General features: G+C 43.1%; 1 protein-coding gene across 2 annotated transcripts in view; it reads right to left on the bottom strand.

The window, feature by feature from the left end:
- LMF1 (lipase maturation factor 1) overlaps nt 1-19939 on the bottom strand; it is a 340789-nt gene that overhangs the window by 183865 nt on the left and 136985 nt on the right. For both annotated transcript variants that reach the window (XM_054042585.1, XM_054042587.1), the window contains one exon: nt 1899-1964. In XM_054042585.1, coding sequence (XP_053898560.1) covers nt 1899-1964 — 66 coding nt within the window. The remainder of the gene's footprint in view (nt 1-1898; nt 1965-19939) is intronic.

Raw genomic sequence — 19939 nt, 5'->3', positions numbered from 1 at the left:
ACACATGCGCAAAAGTGCCTTTCAAAGCAACTCCCCAACTTTAAAATAAATAAATACCAAAAAGAAGTAAACAGCAAAAAGGCAAATTCTACATTTTGGACTAACACCCATAAACCCCAAAAAAGAAATTAATCCACTTTTAACTAGCTTACAAGAGCAAAAAGTAAAAGGCTTCAGATGCTGGTAAACTTCTAATTTTTTTATTTTATTTTTCATATTGTGGAAGTTAAGGCCCTGATTCCTCTGTAGGGTTGGAGTGGGTGGATGGACCCCTATTACTGTGGGGAGTCCCTTTGTCTTAAATGGTGGGGGAGGGAGGGAGGTACTGAAAGAACTTTCCAACTTATTATTAATCTCCCTATTGAGCTCACCCCTCCAGAAAAAAAAAAAGCGGCATGCGTACATCTTGCAACGCATTCTGAAGGGCAGAAAACTCAGGTTCTACCAGACCTTCAGTGAAAGAGCAGATGATTTCCAGAGATGATGGTCCACTGGAAGTGTGTCCCCAGATGTAGGGATTGTCAGACTCCGTATCCTACCTCAGCTCAATCCTACCTCGGGACGACCTGGGGCAAAGCCAACGTTAGAAACTGCACCAGGAAATCAAACAGGAGCCATTGCAAAGTTGAGAAAACAGGTGCAATGTGCTCCACTGCAAAGCAGGAAGAAAAATGTATTCTAAACAATAGATCTAATACATATTTAACAATAAACCATCCGGTTTATTACATACAAAGAAGAAAAGAATGGTGCCCCAGCAGTTTCCTTGATTATGCAGCCAAGGACCAAGGTTATTTGACCAGTTTACCGTCACAGGTATCTCCTTTTGTAATCCCAGGCCCATATCAAATGCAAAGGCCAAATCATGACCACAAGAATGCAGGATGGTGCTGCTACATCTCTCTGCAATCTAAGGGGTGATAATGCCCGGAGCCAGAACACAAACAGCTATTTATTACCTACGTGAAAACAAATCACTGAAATGGATTTCAAAAGGCAAGAGAAAAGTACACAGAGTGAGAACTTAATGATTCATGCTCGACGTCTTTGGTCGCACTTTGTTTCTACACCACATTTCTGCTCAAATACGTCTGTATTTTGGAAGAGTAAACAGAAAGCACCCACCTTCTGAAAATCACACCGTTGAAGGTGTCTCAACCTGAACACCCAAACACTGAGACATCAACAATCACGAGTCATTTTTGAAAGCCTTAGCCCTGGATGAACATGATAAGAGCGACACCTTGGAATGCTAAAAGACAAGCAAACTAGCAGGCCTTCTATCTACCCGATGTGGACTACCAAGTTTCAAATCCCATTCATCTAGCACTGCTTTGTTGCATCGGTGTCAACTATAGGATAGGATTGCAGCTGGCTCTCCCCAAATCCTAGGCTTATTGATTGATCCTTCCAGGTATAATAAACCTTTGCTCACTCATTATAAAGGCTTGTCAAAACCTTCACTGTATCACATGAAGATAAAATTGTGTTTATATCTTTAAAGCAAGTTCTGACGAAAACAAACAAACAAAAACTTGTAAAAGTCAGAAATTGAAAGAGAGGACTTGATTGGATATTAAGGGCCAACATCTCTTCTTGCACCATTTTCACACAGGGAGTAATTTGGCTGAGTCCCGTGATGTTAGTCCTGACTCATACCAGTGAGAGAGGGCTAAGAGGAAGTGGTCTCATGGGTTTATTGGATGGAAAAAAGTTGTATGGCTCATTGTTATTGATGAAGATATCAGGAGCACCTCAGATTACAACAGTGGGGGTGGGGTGGGAGTGGGGGAACAACTGCAACCCAGCTGGAGAAAGAGAGAAAAGATGTCGGGAAAAAGGGAGAATTACTAACAAGGTAAAGTGGACAGGCAACTAGTGGTGTTCAGAATGCTCACCTCATAATGATAATCCATACAGGTCAACTCTCTCCAGCAGCGATCACCTCGGATTTTAATCAACCCCTGTAAGAAAAAAAAACAAAAACAAATGTTTCTTTTCTTCTACACTTCACGATAATACCTCAATATGTCATGCTACAGTCAAGCCACAGAGAGAGAACCACACATGAACAGTGGGAAACAACACAGATTTCAATGAATAACTTCTTTTAAAAGCCACCCTACTTCTGAGCCCAAGCTTTCATTTATTATACTTTAGAGAACATGGCAATTGCCAGAGTACTCAGAAAAATAGTTTCTAGGCAACGGACACTTTCCCTTTTCTGTTTATTTAAAATAATTTGACGTATAAATCTCACTGGAATGTGACACATCATTTAAAATGTGACAGATAAGGTGGCAGAAGATATCACGGTGATCCATGCCTGGATGGATAGATAAAAGCATGCCATTTGTCAAGGGAACCGAAACACTTATTATTTGAGATCAAACGGAGGGACTCGCCCTGCATTTGATCCTCCTGTGGATCTGAGGATGTACAGCACCTTCCAGGTCCATGAAGGGACCGGAGGTGATAAGGTAATACACACAAACAAAGGGTAAGCCAGCCAATGCAGGTGTCACACTCACAGCACCTATACCACGGAAAAGTTGGGGGTACGTTGCCAAGTGTATCTGATGTCTGATAACACTCTCTTATCAAGAGCTACCAAGGGAAATATGTGCACTGGTCTCCGAGGTCGACAATGTTTACAGTGGGGGTGCTGAGAGTCATGACTCAACCTGTAATATAACGGAATCCACTTCAAGCCATGGGGTTCAGCCACACCCCCAGCAGCTAGGCTGAGGAGGATGGAATACAAGACAGGAAAAGCAAAATGCTATTATTTATTATAAAAATATATGGAGTTATACCTATCTCCTAGAACTGGAAGGGACCCTGAAAGGTCATCGAGTCCAGCCCCCTGCCTTCATTAGCAGGACCAAGTACTGATTTTTGCCCCAGATCTCTAAGTGGCCCCCTCAAGGACTGAACTCAGAACCCTGGGTTTAGCAGGCCAATGCTCAAACCACTGAGCTATTCCTCCCCATATGTATGATTTATCTGGTGCCTTGCTTAGACAGACAGTAAGCCCTTTAGGGCAGGGTCCCCCGTCTCATTGTGTGCCAAGCATAATGGGCCTCAGATCCCCACTTGAGCCCCAACACTACTGCAATACAAATACCAACAAGAGTAATGACAGCAACTATTTAGAACACAGGCTCCAGGGCCAAGGGACCCAGTGCTTAGCCCAAGGAGCAGCCCGGGCACCTCTGTGGATATGTCTAAAAACCCACGGCTGGCCCTGCAAGACGGGAGGGTCCCAGAGCTCAGGCTGCAGCCCAAGAACGAATGTCTACACCGCACGTAAACAGCCTCGTCGCCCAAGCCCCATGAACCCAAGTCAGCGGGCATGAGCCCCAGACAAACCCTGGGATAAGCTGCGAGAGCTTCCCACTCACAAGCTGCGGAATGGCTCCGAAGACTGGTTACCACAGCCCTCTGCCCCCAACAAGTCCAGCTGCCGGGGTGGAAAGGACCGGAGGAAGAGCAGAACATCCATGCAGCAGTTAGGGCCTCTCTCTGTAAGAAGCTGAAGACCTACCTCCAAAGCCAAACGCACTCCGACTTTGGAGTTCAAGACCCAGAGCCAACTCTCTCTCCCCTCCTCGCCCCGCGCCTGAGGCCCACCTCTGCCTCTTACCATAAGATCCATATGAAAGCAGACCGAGCAGACAATTCATGCTGCCTTAGGAACCAAGCAGAGGACCCAGGCTGGATATGCTGATGCAATCAAAGTAATTAGGGAAACAAAAGAAGAGAAGGGGAAGGAAGCTTGACAGGCTTAAATGCAGATGGATACGCTAATGACAGGTCTGTTCTACCTTAGGTTAGAGGTTGGCAGTGAAATAAGCAGGTATCAGGGGCTGCTGTGCATTGATATTTCACGGCCACGACGGAGTGACATTTCCAAATCAGCGGGTCCATTCCATGGCTGGCAGTAATATTAGGATTAAATTTCTTTGCCTCAGCGATGAAGACTAAAAAGGAATCAGTCGTCCACAGCAGGAAAGACACCTGGCCAGAGATGAGTCTGTTAGCAGGAAACCATGCAATCAAGCCATGCCAGCCTGAAGGTATGCAGATTAGGAGAGTCTGCTTTGATGTATGGTTAAAGGTCTCTGATTAGGATCACACAATATCCCAAATTGAGGAAAGCTTCACTAGTCAAAAGGTTGAGACAAACTCTATGGTCTGTATACAATTAGGGGAGATTTACCTACCTTCCTAGGTTACCTAAATTATACAATTCCCTCTTTCTTTAGTAGAAAAACACATTCATTTCCTCCACCAACCTGTGCTCAGGAAGGCAGAGGTGAGGGCATGCTGAAGTTTTTGCCTTTGCAATACAAAACATCGAGGCCAAAGTTTTCCACAAATGTCCAGCGATTTTTGGTCCCCAATTTCATACACCCAGAAGGGACCTGATTTCCCTAGGGGTGGGTGCTCAGCGCTTTCTAAAAATCAGGCTCCTTGAAGGCATCTTGAGTTGAGTACCCAAAAACCCGAGGCACCCAAAATCACTAGTGCCTTTCAGAAACCTTTACCCAAGTATCTTCATCCAATACTAACTAAAGTGCATAACGGCCTATCCGAATTGTTTGCAATTCCTGGATGGCCATTTATAAAGACACAGTTTGAGAGTATGACATATAGGAGTATATTCATGCTACAGTTAGGGATTCTCAAACTGGGGGTCGTGACCATTCAGGGGGTCGCAAGTGCGTTACTTGGGGGACACGAGCCTGGTATGCACAGGGTCTGTCAGCCCCGAGCCCCCGTTAAATTAAAATTACCCCCCCCCATTTGTAATTTATAAGGGGGGGGTCTCACTCAGAGGCTTGCTGTGTGAAAGGGGTTGACAACACAAACAATTTGAGAACCACCGGACTGTTCAACCTTAATTTAACGGATAGCAAAACAGGCAGAGCCTTCCTGGATCCTTCCCCTCACCAACCTTATAAATGCTTATACATTTAGTGAGTGTCAACTTTAGAATAGGCTAGGACAGCATTTAAAAAAAATATTAGATGTTTTACAGTCATGGAGATTGTTTGTCCAGTAACTCCCAAGAAAATATCAAAGATCTGCACAAATAAAATCACTTTTAAGGAAGCTGGCATGATATTCTTCAGGTCGGGAAAAAGCCATTAGGTCATCAGCTACAGAAAGCGCACAATAAATAGAAAATGAAAAGAACATTAGTTTAAAACAGTTGCTCAAACATTCCTCCATCAGCAAAATAATGATACATTCAGATTTTTGACCTATTTCACCGCTACTCTTCTCCCCTCTTATTCTTCTACAAATCAGGCCATTATAATGATCTTTCTATTTTGGTGCTCAGTTATGGGTCTTGGCCTTGACTTCTGAAATGTAAGTCTTAATGGAGCAGAGCTACTTTAAAACTCTTCTCTTTAAAGTTTAACATTTAATTCAAGGCTCATCTGCCTTTACAGGCCATTCTCTTCACGAAGAGTGGAGTAAAACACTAAACACACAAGCAAAAGCAGTCTTCATGTCTGTTTCTAGACAGGGAAACATTCCACTGGAAAAACTAGAACCATTCTGCTAGTTTGTCATTTTCCTTCACCCATGGCAAGAGATCCACTCCCCAGTCATTTCTACCCATGCACGGAGGTGTAAAGGCCCATCACATCAGAACAGTTACGTGTTCACACTCGCTCGGCACAGGTTAAGTGACAATACAAGGTGCAAGGTGCTGGAGAATCAGGCGCACTGTGATGAGATCGGAAGGGAAGGGGAAAACCACTGCAGTAGGTTTTTTTCATGTTTTAAGAAAAAGATTGGGAATCTGGAAGGAAATTAAGTCCTATGTATTTTAAATATTTCAAGGAATTAAGGCTCCAGTTATAATGGCCAGCTTCCCAACCAGCACAAATCGGTGGCTGAAGCTGATGAAGTGACACAGGCTTACCCCACTTGACAATGTGGCCCATTGCATTCGTCATTTTTACCGGTTTTCATTTTCACTGGTAGCCAAAGATACTGCATTTCCAAAGCGTAGCAGGTGCAGGACGAATATTACATTCCAACAGACTGCAAAGCGCAGGGAGTTAAAGACTCCCTTTCATGAACTGCCCGAAGTTCAGAATAATAATGATGATAAATATTAACAAAAGGGGCTTTTCATTTTATTCTCCGCTAGAAAGAGAGGGAGATGCATTCGTGCCCTCAGCCTGAGTGATGGGAATCCCACAAACACCCTGGCCAAAGCTATTGCAGCTCAAGATCATCACACACACTCACACAAATCAGACAAAAGAGGAAGATAAACCAGGAAAACCACAAAGTTACATCATCGAGATGGGATGGGAAAGAACAGCCGGTGCTGGTTTGGTGAAGGTCATTGCTAGGTTTGTTGCTTTGTGATTTTACACTAAAGTAGGTTATAAATTAAGACAGTTTGTCACTTTCCTCTCCATTATTTTTCTAGAAGGCACTGTGTTAATAAAAAAAAAAAAAACCAACAGATTCCCTGTCAACAAACAGGGCTTCATCTCCTTAAATATCGTATGCAGCTCTGCTCTGGAATCTTGACTAAAATTACAGGATATGTTGATACCATCTCACAGGATGTCCCACAGGCTGACAGCCCTGTCAGTGGAGGAGAGAGGACGTTAAAAGGACTCTGCCCAAGAATGCTATAATATTAAAAAAAAAAAAGTCTATCTTGATGACCTTCTCTCCTACCTTGTCCAGGGTGTTATCAAGCTCTACTATCCAGCAAAGACAATAAGAACATTTATATTACAAGAGCACAAACACGTTAAAATCTGTCCTGCAATAAATCATTGAACAAAATATAGTTGAATAAAACATTAATATAAAGCACGGAGAGGAAAAAAAGAGATCATTTAAAGCAGCCAACATTAAATCTCTTTTTCAAATATGTAAAAATCCCAATAATCTTTATTAGGGAAAGTTACTTGTTTTCAGTACATGGATAGTTTTTAAGGGTCCAATTCCATATCCACATCAGTCAATCCTAGTTTTCTATTGACTTTAATAGAAGCTGGATCAAGCACTAAGAGCAAAAAAATTATCTCTATGTAAAGCATCCTAATCGTTCCCCAAATTAATTTCTCCATTCAAGAAATATCACCAATTAGGGAATGAGTGGTATACAGACACGTGGTCAAACACAGTCCCTGCCCCAAAGAGCTTATAGTCTACGACTATGTCTACATACATTTACAGCAGCGTGCAGAGCAGTGGTTCTCAACCTGGGGTACACAGAGGTCTTCCAGGGGGTACATCACCTCATCTAGACATTTGCCTAGTTTTACAATAGGCTACATAAAAAGCACTAGCGAAGTCAGTACAAACAAATTACAGATAATGACTTTATAATGCTCTATAGACTATACAGTGAAATGTAAGTACAATATTCATATTCCATTTGATTTATTTTATCATTATATGGTAAAAATGGCAAAGTCAGCAACTCTTCAGTAATAGTGGGCTGGGACACTTCTGTATTTTTGTGTCTGATTTTGGAAGCAAGTCGTTTTAAAGTGAGGTGAAACTTGGGGGTATGCAAGACAAATCAGACTCCTGGACGGGGTACAGTGGTCTGGAAAGGTTGAGAGCCACAGGTGTAGAGTAGCTACACTGCACAATAAGGCACTGGTTAGGTGAGTAAAGACACACCAGAACCTACATGGCTCTCCATGCATCTAAGCCGTGCGTCCTCTGTCTACACTGCTATTGTTAGCAGCATCATGTCCTGCTGCCGGAGCTTTTCCCCACCCCAGAGAAAGGCTCCAACAGTGGGGAGGTGGCAGAGAAAGCCTTCAGAGCCTTTCCTCAATGCAGTGAGGGGCAGCAGGGAAAGGGCTTGGCAGCTCTCCACTGTGAACCCTACATGCTGCCGCAAGTGTAGACAAGGCCTGACAAAGGGTGGGTGGTAGAAAAGTCACAGAGAGGGCAAGAGACGTGCCCAAGCTCATTACAGCAGGTCAGTGGCAGAACTGGGAAGAGAACCCAGGTCTCCTGACCCTGTCCAATGCACCTCGCTGCCTCAGTCAGTCACATTGTGTGTGGAATCTAATTGCTTTATCTAACATGAGGTTATGGGCTGGAATGTTTTTCTAGCTTGAACTTTTCTGCTTTTTTGTTTGTATGTATCATTGTGAACTCACGGGAACCCTTGGGATAAAATAAACGGATCATATAAGAGAACGAAATAAATACTTTTTTGGTACATAACTTCCAAGTGTCCCTCGCTTTTGCTAAAACCCGGCCCATGTTCTCTCTAGGCCCCAGACTGTCTGAAGAATAGAAACAGGCCCAAGTTGCAAGCCTCTGGTCCCATGCAGGGATCTTGGAATCTGGGATTTAGGTTTGGTGCATCCTAGAGAGTTGCAGTATCCTGACCTGGAGCAGAGGAGCATTTGGATCTGAAGTTCTGACTCAGGCCCACCTACACCTGGAAGGTCTGTAAACCTTTCTAACAAAAGAACCAGGGGACAGTCACAAAAATGAAAAGATGGCACAATTCAAAGCCAATAAAAGGAAATACTTTTACATATAAAATATGTAATTAGACTGTGGAACTCATTGCCACAGTAAGTTACTGATGCCAAAGTATTTGAAGGATTCCAAAACAGATTGAATGTTCTTGTTGTCCATATAAGTATCCAGTACATGCTTCAGAACTTAAGATGATCTCTAACCATTAGAGGTCAGAACGACTTCACATGGGGGGAGATTATCCCAACTCTGCACCTGTGGGGTTCTGGCACCTTTCACTGAAACATCTGGCACTGGCCACTGTTGGAGAGAGGACACTGGAATAGATGGACCTCTGGTCTGATCCACTATGGCAATTCCTCTGTTCCTATGACCCATGCAACAAATTTAGGCTGAGTGGCAAGTCTGTAACCAAAGCAGGGATCAGGTGAGTTTTGTGCAGCTTCTCTAATGGAAGTTAAAATAAATAAATTTGTGCATGGCTCATGTAATAATGTCTTTGTATAGAGGCAGTAGGAGCTGTCTGGCCTTCTACAAAAACAAAGGAAAGCCCATAAAAAGAAAAGAGGTCTTAATGCTAATCATTTGCCTCCACGTGCAGGAGGCCACCCAACAGAAATGTGAAATGCTGTTAGTGCATTTGCATGCACCGCTTTGAATCCATTCCAAGTGACTATCCGCAGGACATGACTGTCCTGTTTCTCAGGTTGCTACCTTGGGTCAGTATCAGTATGCAAAAAAGCAAAACAAAGGAACTCTTTACTATGGATGCGGGGTGGTTTTATGCCTTCGAATTCAAATAGCTCAGCTAGATGAACTAAATGTGCAAATCAGATTGCCCATGAACCTGCTAATGTTAGTTGACACGCCCAGGTGACAGCAACTCAAGTTAACCTTAACTTTCTTTTTAGGTAGGAAGGGGGTTGGGGCAGGGACCACCCTATCCTGCACCCAGTCCAGGACAGCTTGACCCTAAGAATCAAAGGAATCCTAGAATCATAGAATATCAGGGTTGGAAGAGACCTCAGGAGGTCATCTAGTCCAACCCCCTGCTCAAAGCAGGGCCAATCCCCAACTAAATCATCCGATTTAGCCATAACCCATCCCCTGATACTCCAATTTCAATCTCTGGGCCATGCAGGTCTCCCTGCAACAGAAATTTGAGTCTTCAAGTGTCATATCTTTGGGGGGAAGGAATGTGTTTCTTTCTAACAACGTAAACTGCCATGGCATTACATACATTCTCATTGATAATAGTTACTCTTTACTGTTACAGTGAGCTCGGCTGGTGTTTCATAATAGTTATTCCGTTTAATTAACTGATATAGTGAGCCACCCACATTCACTACCCAGGTTAATCTCTCACCTGTACTGGAGCGCAAGAGCTGTTTCGTTAAACAATTGCACTAATGGAGCTCACCTGCCAATGTTCAATCTCTGCTGTGTGAAACAACGGGCAGGGCCCACCTGGCCCACGACCGGTCGTCAACGTTGCACCAAATGTCACAGTGCTGAACGGAAGCACGGCACCATATTACTACCCATGAACTTTCATAGCTTTCCCTTCAAACTACAAGCATGGAAATGCAGGGACGTGCAGTGACCGACTGTATGAGGCTCTTATCACCTTCCTTTTCCTTTCTGATCCTCTACTTGTCATTTATCGGCTAATAATATTCAACTGAGACCATTCAGATTCACAGCGTGTTTTATTTGCACCATGACAAGAGGTCTACGATTTGCACTATGTTTATAGGGCAGATTTTCACTCCCACTACCATCTCTGCATGCAGCTGTGGTTCCAGACAGAGGCTATAACATCTCCTTACCAGCTGGAGGACAACTCCCCCAGAGCAGGCACTGGATGGGGCAGCTATAGGCTGCCCTATGCAGGCCCGCTTGCAAGATGTGGTGAAGTGGGCTCGCCAGAAGCAGGAAGCGAGTCCCCATGCTCCTGAGATGCACATGCAGCTATGGGAATTCTCAGCTGCTGCATGCCGCAAAGCAGCCCACAACAGCCAGAGAGCTATAACACCCCAGAGTCAGATAGGTGAAAAAGGTGATCTTTGTTCCCCCTCCTCCTGGGCTACGCCTTTTTTGTGCCACGCGACCAGGAGGCGCAGTACGAACTCTTAGCCCAGGTGTATAGTCTTTTGCTGGCAGGCTGGTTTGGCTTCCTGGTCTAGGCCATTCCTCTGCAGTCACATGCGCCTAGTACTCAACCCTGGCCGCAGCAAAAACATCTTAACTTATAGAACCAAGAGGGCAGGCAGAAATGGCCAGATAGGAAAGCTTGACAAAGTATGTCCTTAATTAGTACCACTTGACTAATGGGAAAGCAACCTCGAGTGGATGCTTTGAATCTCAAACACCAGCGGCTGAAATGTCGGCTTATGGATGTGTTTATACCCTTTACATTAGCACCCAAATTAATCTCTGCAACCCTGACTAGTGATTTAAATGGGGTGGGGGGGGACATCAGAAAAAAAAACTAGTTTAAGAAGAGGATGAGAGTCTAATTGACCATTTTAACTGGGGGGAGGAGGGAGGAAATGTCAATCTTTACATCTGCTGGAGTTTCGTGTTTGTTGGATTTCTTTCAAATCTGCTACCAATTCCCAATCCATTTTCAAGCCTTCTCTGTTTATATTGAACTGACCTATCTGCCACAGCTGCAGTGCATTATGCCGCCATAATGCAGATCAAAGCAGGGGAACAAATTCCCGTCCCCAGATCCCAAACGTGCAAAGGCTGGGGGTGCCACTGACATAACCTGATCATGCTCTTCTCAGAAGTGGGGAGAAGAGGCAAACAACCGGAACAAAAAGGAATCCACGGGAGAGCATCATTCGCCTCCTCTCTCCCCACCCCAGAATGGAAATTACTCTTCTCTCATCTAGCCGGGGCCAAAGACATCTCCTAGTGAGGGATGTCTACGTGGAGTGAAAATCAGGCAGCACTCAAAGGAGACAAACACTGGCTATAATAGAAAGTTAAAATAAAAAGAGAAAAAATGATCTAGAACACAATTTGGAGGGAAACAATATTAAAATATGTCAACATTTTTGCTGGCACATATTTTAATAGCACCTATGAAAATGTGGCTCAAAAGCATGAAAAGTTATGAAATACAGAGTGAAGGCTTAAATTCAGAATGAAAGTCAGAATGTCGCTTGCGTTTTTAACCATGACATAGTTTCTTTATTCATGTATATGTCAATCAGCTCTACAATATTAACGTTTTAAAGGCTCTCTCTTGGCTAGGGTTTTTCCTGGTAGCTTTGTTTGTTTTAATTAAACAAAGAGAGAAAAAGAAAATCACCCATCTTAGGCCCAGATTCAGCAAAATACACAAGTGCTTAATATCTAGCACTCGTGGCTGCAGAAAAAAAATATGTGAAGCAAGTGAATCCTAAAGGCGCAGAAACCAGAAGGCAAATTTAAAAAAAGACACTAAAATAAAAAAAACACCTCATGGTTTTTAAACCAATCTCATGATTTTTTAACACTTATGTTTGGCGATATTCCGCCCCTGCTTCCCCCGTCCCAGCTTTCTTTTCCAAATGTTGCTTAAATAGTTCAAGGTGACATACGCTTTTAGAAACAGAATAGATCGATTGATCGGTTATCCCAGAGCTAGAAAACATTCTCCAACGGTGCAATATCCTCACCACTCAACCATTCTGACATTTAACAAGCAGCGAAGCATTTCCAAGTGTATCTACTGTTTACATCTGATAAATGAACAGACTAACATGTTACAGTTCCTTATCAGCTTTTGTTTATTGAAGAACTGGTTCCAGTTGCTAAGGGATAAAATGACAAGCAAATGTTTACCGGACACATTTCACTTTGCAGACTGCAGCACGTCTAACAATATTAAACCATCCCAGTTTTTATGACCCTTTTGAAATATGTTGATGTTCTGAATACAATAATACAACACCATCATTCAGAATCATAAAGATGTAGGACTGGAAGGGACCTCGATAGGTCCTCTAGTCCTGTGTCCTGCCATGAGGCAGGACAAAGTATTATTTCGACCATCGCTGACACCTCTGTTTGTCTAACCTGTTCTTAAACATTTCCAGGACCGGAGGTTCCACACGCTACGTAGGTATTTTGAAAGGCTCTGTCCCCCAATCTTCAACTCTCTGTCCAACACAGTCTCCATGGATTTTTTTATTAAAATTTGAGAGTTTAGGATGTGTACGTGCTGGGAATGGGATGCCAACTGGTAATATTTCTATTTATTAATCACCAAATCCATATAAGGATAAGGAAGAAAACCCAAATTTTCAAGCCGCTTTGAAATAGCACCTGACCAATAATAATAAAATAATGTCACGCTATTTCTATGGCAGTCGCACCTAGGCCTGAGTCGTGGAACAAGACCCCATTGTTCTAGGTGCTGTACAAATAGCAATACAAACAGATATAAAACATGGATCCTTCATCGAATCAATACAGCCATATTTTACCAAACTCTTTCCACCTCAGTCCAAACCATTATTGTTCTGAGGGTCCCAAGAGCAGTGTCCTGTGCCCTGTGTGAGAAATGTAAACATGATTCAAACTTAGCAGTCTATAAGAAAATGTCCACCAGCGCCCCAGTGAATAAGCACACAACGTACGGTTCTGAAACACCTTTTTGGGGACAAAAACAATCAGAATAACTACAGAAAGAAATGCAGCACAGAACGCTTAGTGTAGCATTTTGTTTTTAATTTCAATGGCATTCCAAAATATATTTAAAGTTGTTTAAGATATTTTTTTTAATTGACAAATTTAGTAAACATCTCCCCAAGTGAAAACAGACCACCAATGGAGATGGTTAAAATGCTGAATTTCCAAATCTAGAGGAAAAAAAGAGAGGGGGAGGTAGATTTTGGGAGGAAAGCATTTCCCCCACTATTTTTTCAACCAGCTTTAATCATTATACAAAACTAAGTGGAAAAGGGACCAATTTGGTCTTTGGAGCCAACATTCCTTCTCCAGTGACAATATTGAAAGCTCCCTCTCTCACCCCCCATCCCCCATCAAGTCCTCACAACATGAACAAGGCAAATAAAGCAATTGGCTTTATTTGCAAGGGGGAGGGAGGGGCTTTCAAAGCATTGACTATCAGAAGGGAAAGGTATTCAGCAATACAAATTAAATACAAGCTAAAGGGAAGGAAACAGGTGGCTAAGTGAACTAGCAATTGGCCTTTCACCTCCATGGCCTTGCTTTGAATCCAGCTCCAGCCAGAATTATTAAATTCATACTGATCAGATGGTGGCTACAAAGAAACAGGGGTTGATCATTTCAGCTGCGTTCATGGCAGCCAGAATGTAAAATAAGCCCTTTGGAATAATAAGAAAGCCTGCCCTGGAAAAGGCAAGCTTTCTGTCATATTAATTTACAGCTGACTTCGTCTGTAGGCCATTCTGTGCACTCAGAAATCTCATGACGCTGCCGTCTGCATGAGGACTATAAAATGTTAACCCTGGATTGAATTAGTATTGAGAATGAAATATGTTCTCAATACCTTCTCCCCTACTAAGTTTGGTCCCTTTAGGGCACACTGAGGAGCACAAGGGAGGATGGAATAGTAGCACCTGCTTACACTTTGAAAGCTGCAACCTTCGGGGCTCTCAGCCCCTTAAAAGTAAGCAGCATTAAATTCACCAGCATTTTTCACAAGGGAAGAAAAATGACATCTAGGATTGCCTTTTTACAGCATTCGGGAAAATGCATGTTTTTAATAACTAGGTTCGCTATCCTCCCCGTACACTGTTCTGCAAGCCTAGTTTTTAAAAGTACCATTATGTAGGATCACGTAAAAATGACATTTTCCAACTCAACACTTCTGCTTTTCGGGTGCATTGTGGGACCCAGCTACAAAGTTGAGTGACAAAAAATAAGTTCTTGCTAGTTTTTGCTGCAGAGCCAACACAGAGATGGGGCAGGGAGCTGGATTCCATTCCAACAAAATGGCTAGCTAAATTCCTGGTGCAGGGCCAAGCTGAAGGGTTAAAATCCGTGTGCATGACGGTCTCCCGAAGGTCAACCCTGACTGTTGATGGGACGCAGCTCCACCGTACTCCGCCAATGATGGGTAACCTAACATGGGATCCGGAATGGCACAACAGCAGTAAGTATCTAGAGGAGGGTCTACAGGCGAAGATCGAGGAGTTGGTGGCCGAGGCCCAGAGGCATATTGGGGCAGGCCATCTGAGGTACACTCAGTAACACTTGGTTACATCCATGCATCTCTAGTGAAGACAACGAAATGAGTAAGACAAGACAAACATGGTTCAGGCCAACAGCTCAGCAAAAAACGGGTCCACTGAACGGGTGAGTTTTAGGTGCAATACAAAGGAAAAGAGAGAGGGCACCTACTATATTAGCATAGGGATAGTATAACAGATACAACCTGATTTTGATCTCACGTACCCCAACGTTAAACAGGGGTAACTCCGCTGAAACTAATTTGACAGATCCGAATCAAGGTCTGTGCATCTCGGATCTGGACTCCAATGCACCTCCAACTTTAGGGGCAGCTTGCTTCTTGGGTTTTTGGTTCAAGCCTATCACTACTTCTAAGGACAGAAAAGCATGATAACATCACTTGAGCAGTAAACATTATTTTAGCCACTTGTATTATACTGGAAATTTAAGTAACGTGGAGGAAAACCGTGGAGTGTAACTCATCTGCTCACTTGCCTGCCACAGTACGCACACTGTGGTTAGTGTGTGAGTCACTGACCAGTCGTTAAGCATTACTAATTTGTCTCCCCACAACTAACAGTTGTGTAACGGCAACTAACTCACCTGAAGCCTTGCTATTTATAAATAATAAACCACCTCAAATGCAAACAGATTGTCAAATGTGTTTGCAAAAGTTTGCCAAGGGAAAAAACTGCAGCTATCTCCAAATGAATCAATTCCAGTTTTGCTTGATTAAATAACCTCTCTACCCCCTCACTGTAAGAGGATCCAACAAAGGAGATTTCAGTGGAAACGAAGCCATAAAGAGGAAATTTACCAACAGCTTTCAATGTCTACATTTCATGAGTTTGATTAAATCATGGCACAAATTCCAAATCGAAGGCTACAGTGTACAGTGCCACATGAAACGTTAACGCGGGTGTGGGTGGTGGAACTTCAAGCGAAGTCAGTTTATCTTAAAGACGAGGCCTCTGTTTGGCATCAACGTAGCACCAAAACTCGCACTGCATGGCGGTAACGCATTGGTGACCCTGCTTTGGTCTTTCAAGCTGTACCACTCCACACCTCTCATTGTGCTCAATAACCCCAATGAAAACGTTGCTACCCAGTCATGCTGTTACCCTCTTCTGATAAGCAGGATCACTTCTTCACCCTAAAGGGCCCAACTCTGCCCTGATTTAAGCAGGTGAAACTGCCATTGGGAAGCCATGTGTGTCAGGTTAGAATCTAGTCCTATATATTTTACTGGATTTTCTTCTCCACTGCCTCTTAAAACAAACAAAAGGAAGTATTGCTTCACACAATGCAGAGTCAACCTGTGGAACTCTTCGCCAGAGGATGTTGTAAAGGCCAAGACTATAACAGGGTTCAAAAAAGAACTAGATAAGTTCCTAGAGGATTGGTCCATCAATGGTTATTAGCCAGGCTGGGCTGGGCTGGTGTCCCTAGCCTCTGTTTGCCAGAAGCTGGGAATGGGCGACAGGGGATGGATCACTTGATGATTCCCTGTTCTGTTCATTCCCTCTGGGGCACCTGGCATTGGCCACTGTCGGAAGACTGGATACTGGGCTAGATGGACCTTTGGTCTGACCCAGTCTGGCCGTTCTTATGTTCTCTTCTAGCCGTTCTGCCTGAGCCGTATTGTGATATTGAACTGGGATTCTCTCTCATGCCCTCTTATGGCAACTCTCCTTCTAGTTCTCTGTTCCTCTTATAAAACCTACTCTTCCCCTTTTGGAGAGGGAAGGAGAGAGATTTAATGGATTCCCCTTCAAGTAATGCATTGCCCATCTCACCTCTGCTCCATGGACTGTCGATCAAATGTCCTCCTTTACTGAAGGAAGGGTGGTGGTTTTCCAATAGACCATTAAACATTTTTTCCAGTTCTGGGATCATGTCAACAAAGATTTTTTTTTAATCTTCTTAAGGTAGGAATTGAACCCACAACCCAGCAATCCACCCCCCAAAACAAACAAAAACAATCTCTCTCTCTCCTCCCCCCACCCCTGGGCTGCTGTCCCCCAGCACACACTGTGATCAAGACAAACATACAGCCCCAGTACTCCAGGGCTGCTGCTTAGTAAACCTCTCCTTACAACAAATCCTGTGGCTGGGTGGGGCAGAAGCTAGATGTTGTTGGTACTGCATTCATGGGCAAATTAGTTCACAGGCATAGCGTAGTTATCATTGCATCCAAAGAATAATAATTTCCATTCTTCTAGTGACTATACCCCGTGTTTTGTTAATGAAAGGAAATAGTAATACCCCCATTTTATAGATGGGAAAGCACAGAGACAAGATCAGGGTGATGCAGTTTTTGACCCCCAGCTCTGCCTCCCAGTCATATGCGTTAACCCCAGGACTATCCTTGCTTGCTAGGATTTACACATCTATCCTTACACAAGTGAGAATACAATCCAGTTTGGTTTTGCATGTGTGGGGACTGTGAAGGCTGGACACGCTGTGTTTTCTCCTGGCTATGCGACAACATACGCAATGGGCCAAGTATGAAAGGTTAGTTGTCTGGACACCATAACTTATAGCAAATCTATTTTATCCACGGTCTCAAGGTAGTTAACTGCAACTTTCCAGTGATAACTTCTTCTATCACAACTAACAATATATGGCCTTAAGGTTTATTGTGTTATAATGGGGTATCAGGACAGAATGCGTCCCAGCATGATACAGTACAATGCAGAGAACAATAAATTGTGGTATGATGAATGTGGAGCAGCTCTGTAATAATTTATTAATATGGTGTGCTGCCCCAGTTATTGGGATGTTTACTGCATGTCTATATTGGTTTAAATCAACACTGCTGCTGGGAAACCAGCAGGAAGGTGAAACAGTAACTCAAGATAAGACCCCTCTCAGAAAACACAGGAGGGTCATTACAAGAAAATGGGAGACTCTGGGGAGACTGAATTGACCTTTGAGTTTATCTAACTGGTTTTTGACTAGCAGGACCAAAAGGTTTGTATTAGCATCATCCACCTAGCTCTTATACTGTGCTTTTCATCAATAGATAAAACGCTTTACACCCAGAAACCGTGGCAGCTGGGATGAAGTCAGAACTACATAAATCAATACCAACTTTTTTTTCCTCCACGTGGTTCCAATCTTCTTCTGCCAGAGCAACAGCATCTGCATCAAAGCTTTTAAACGCCTTCCACTGGCAGACTCCTAAATGCTACACTTCAGCATCTACCAAGCATCTTGCAGTGTTGTAGCTGTGTTGGACCCAGGATATGAGAGTGACCAGGTGGGTGAGGTAATCTCTTTTATTGGACCAACTCCCGCTGGTGAAAAAGGCAACATGGAACATTCCTTCTGAAGCTCAAAAGCTTGTCTCTTTCGCCAAGAGAAGTTGGTCCTTATCACCTCCTCTCTCTACGAGGTTCCTGCTATTCACATCCCCTTCTGAGGTTTCCTTGAGGTGATGTGCTCCAGTATAATGGAACTATTATCAGAGAAGTACCACGGAAGATACCAACTGTTTCAGGTGCAGACTGCAGCCTCGACTTAGGGTGAATCATTTCTGTGAGAAACGGAACTTCACCATAAGATCCCAACGCAACACACACACAGTCGTATTCAGAAATAAAGAGCTTTCGCTGGCTAAAATATACAACCACACAACTACAACAACTAATGATTTGCACTGCACACCACTTACAGACCCACAGCTGTGATCAGGGCCCTATTGTGCTAAGCATGCCACATACATTTATTTTCCCCCATCACACTAACACTGTTCTAACAGTCACAGCACAAACTAAGCAAACATCTGTGCAGAACCCCCTTGCATTTGTATCTGATCCTATCTCCATAAAGGAGCGCGTCCAAAGACAATTATTAGTGCAAGAGCTGCTAAAGAGTCACTGATTTATACAAATCCTTTACATTTTTTATGCTTTGTGTAAGGTGGAAAATGTCTCAAAAGAAGATAAATTGTTTATTTATTTACTCGATGCCAGGCAAAATGATTCATAATCCATTAGTTGATTAATCATCTGTTACTGCGAAGCCATCTGAGTGACTGCAATGGGAATGTGTACACAGCCACTTGTTTTGTACGTGTTTGATTCATATAAAAGTACTACTCTGATTTAACTAAAAAAAAGAGGTCGAACTTTGGCACATGAAATCCTTCTCTTATCTTGCATAGATTACTCCATCCGACTGTACCCCTTTCAGACTGATGCATTTTGGTGATTCAAAATGAAAAAGCCGAAATAATTAAAATGTCATTCAAATTCTAAGCTGATATGAGTCATGCTAAACAAAAAAAAAATCTAAAAAATTCTTTCAGGAGTGGGGGATAATTATATTCCTCCCCATCTATTGATTTTTCTCTACAATGCAGATGTCAGATTTTCCACGGATTTTTTTTTTCCAGGGTGAGTGTCAAAGAGGAACAAAGCCGTCTTTGAGACTTTTTCAGCCCAAAATTAATTCTGAAAAAATGGTACAGACAGGCCAATGGCATGGCAAGCTGAAAGAAAACCTGGTGACTCAAAGCTATGTCTGTGAAATTCTATTGATATCTGCTTTGGAAGGGGTGGGGGGCATGGCAGGATGGTTATAAATTCAGAGTCAATCCAAAGACTTTTTTAAAAATGTGTCTAAACAATATGAGGAGTGAAGGGGGAGGGAGAAGGAAAAGGGAGAAACTTCAAAGAAGGACAACAGTTCCAGATTTAAAATTGTTCCAGGGATGTTAACACGCTCAAGTCTCACGCTTCTGAAATTCAACCATTTACCAACCCGGACAACAAACAGATTTGCTGCTAACATATACGATTCCCTCCACAATGTTACACCTGAGATAAAAATAATTTCTACATCTTATAAAAGCCTATACAAAGACATTTTAAAGGGAAACTAGCGTCATGCCCAAAATTTATGCTTGTGGAGACAGAATGGCTTTACAAATCTAACTTGCACAGGAATGCTGGAGAGGTTTGGGTATCTCCCCCCGCCCCAAATGCAATGAAAACCACTTTACAATTTGGACTTAAACATTCCTGCATCTTAGGGCTTGTCTACACTACAATTTATGTCAGTATAACTTATGTCGCTCAGGGGTATGAATAAGCCACTCCCCTAAGCGACATTAGTTCACCAACCTAAGTGCCAGTGGGACATCACAATCGCCGCAGGAGAGTTCCTCCCGCCGACATAGCTACCACCTCTCGCAGAGGTGGACTTATTATGCCAGCAGGAG

This window comes from Malaclemys terrapin, chromosome 10 (genome assembly GCF_027887155.1).
Source record: "Malaclemys terrapin pileata isolate rMalTer1 chromosome 10, rMalTer1.hap1, whole genome shotgun sequence".
In the NCBI taxonomy this organism is placed as follows: Eukaryota; Metazoa; Chordata; order Testudines; family Emydidae; genus Malaclemys; species Malaclemys terrapin.
The sequence above is the reverse complement of the archived record's forward strand: the minus strand, read 5'-3'. Positions and strand labels throughout refer to the sequence as shown.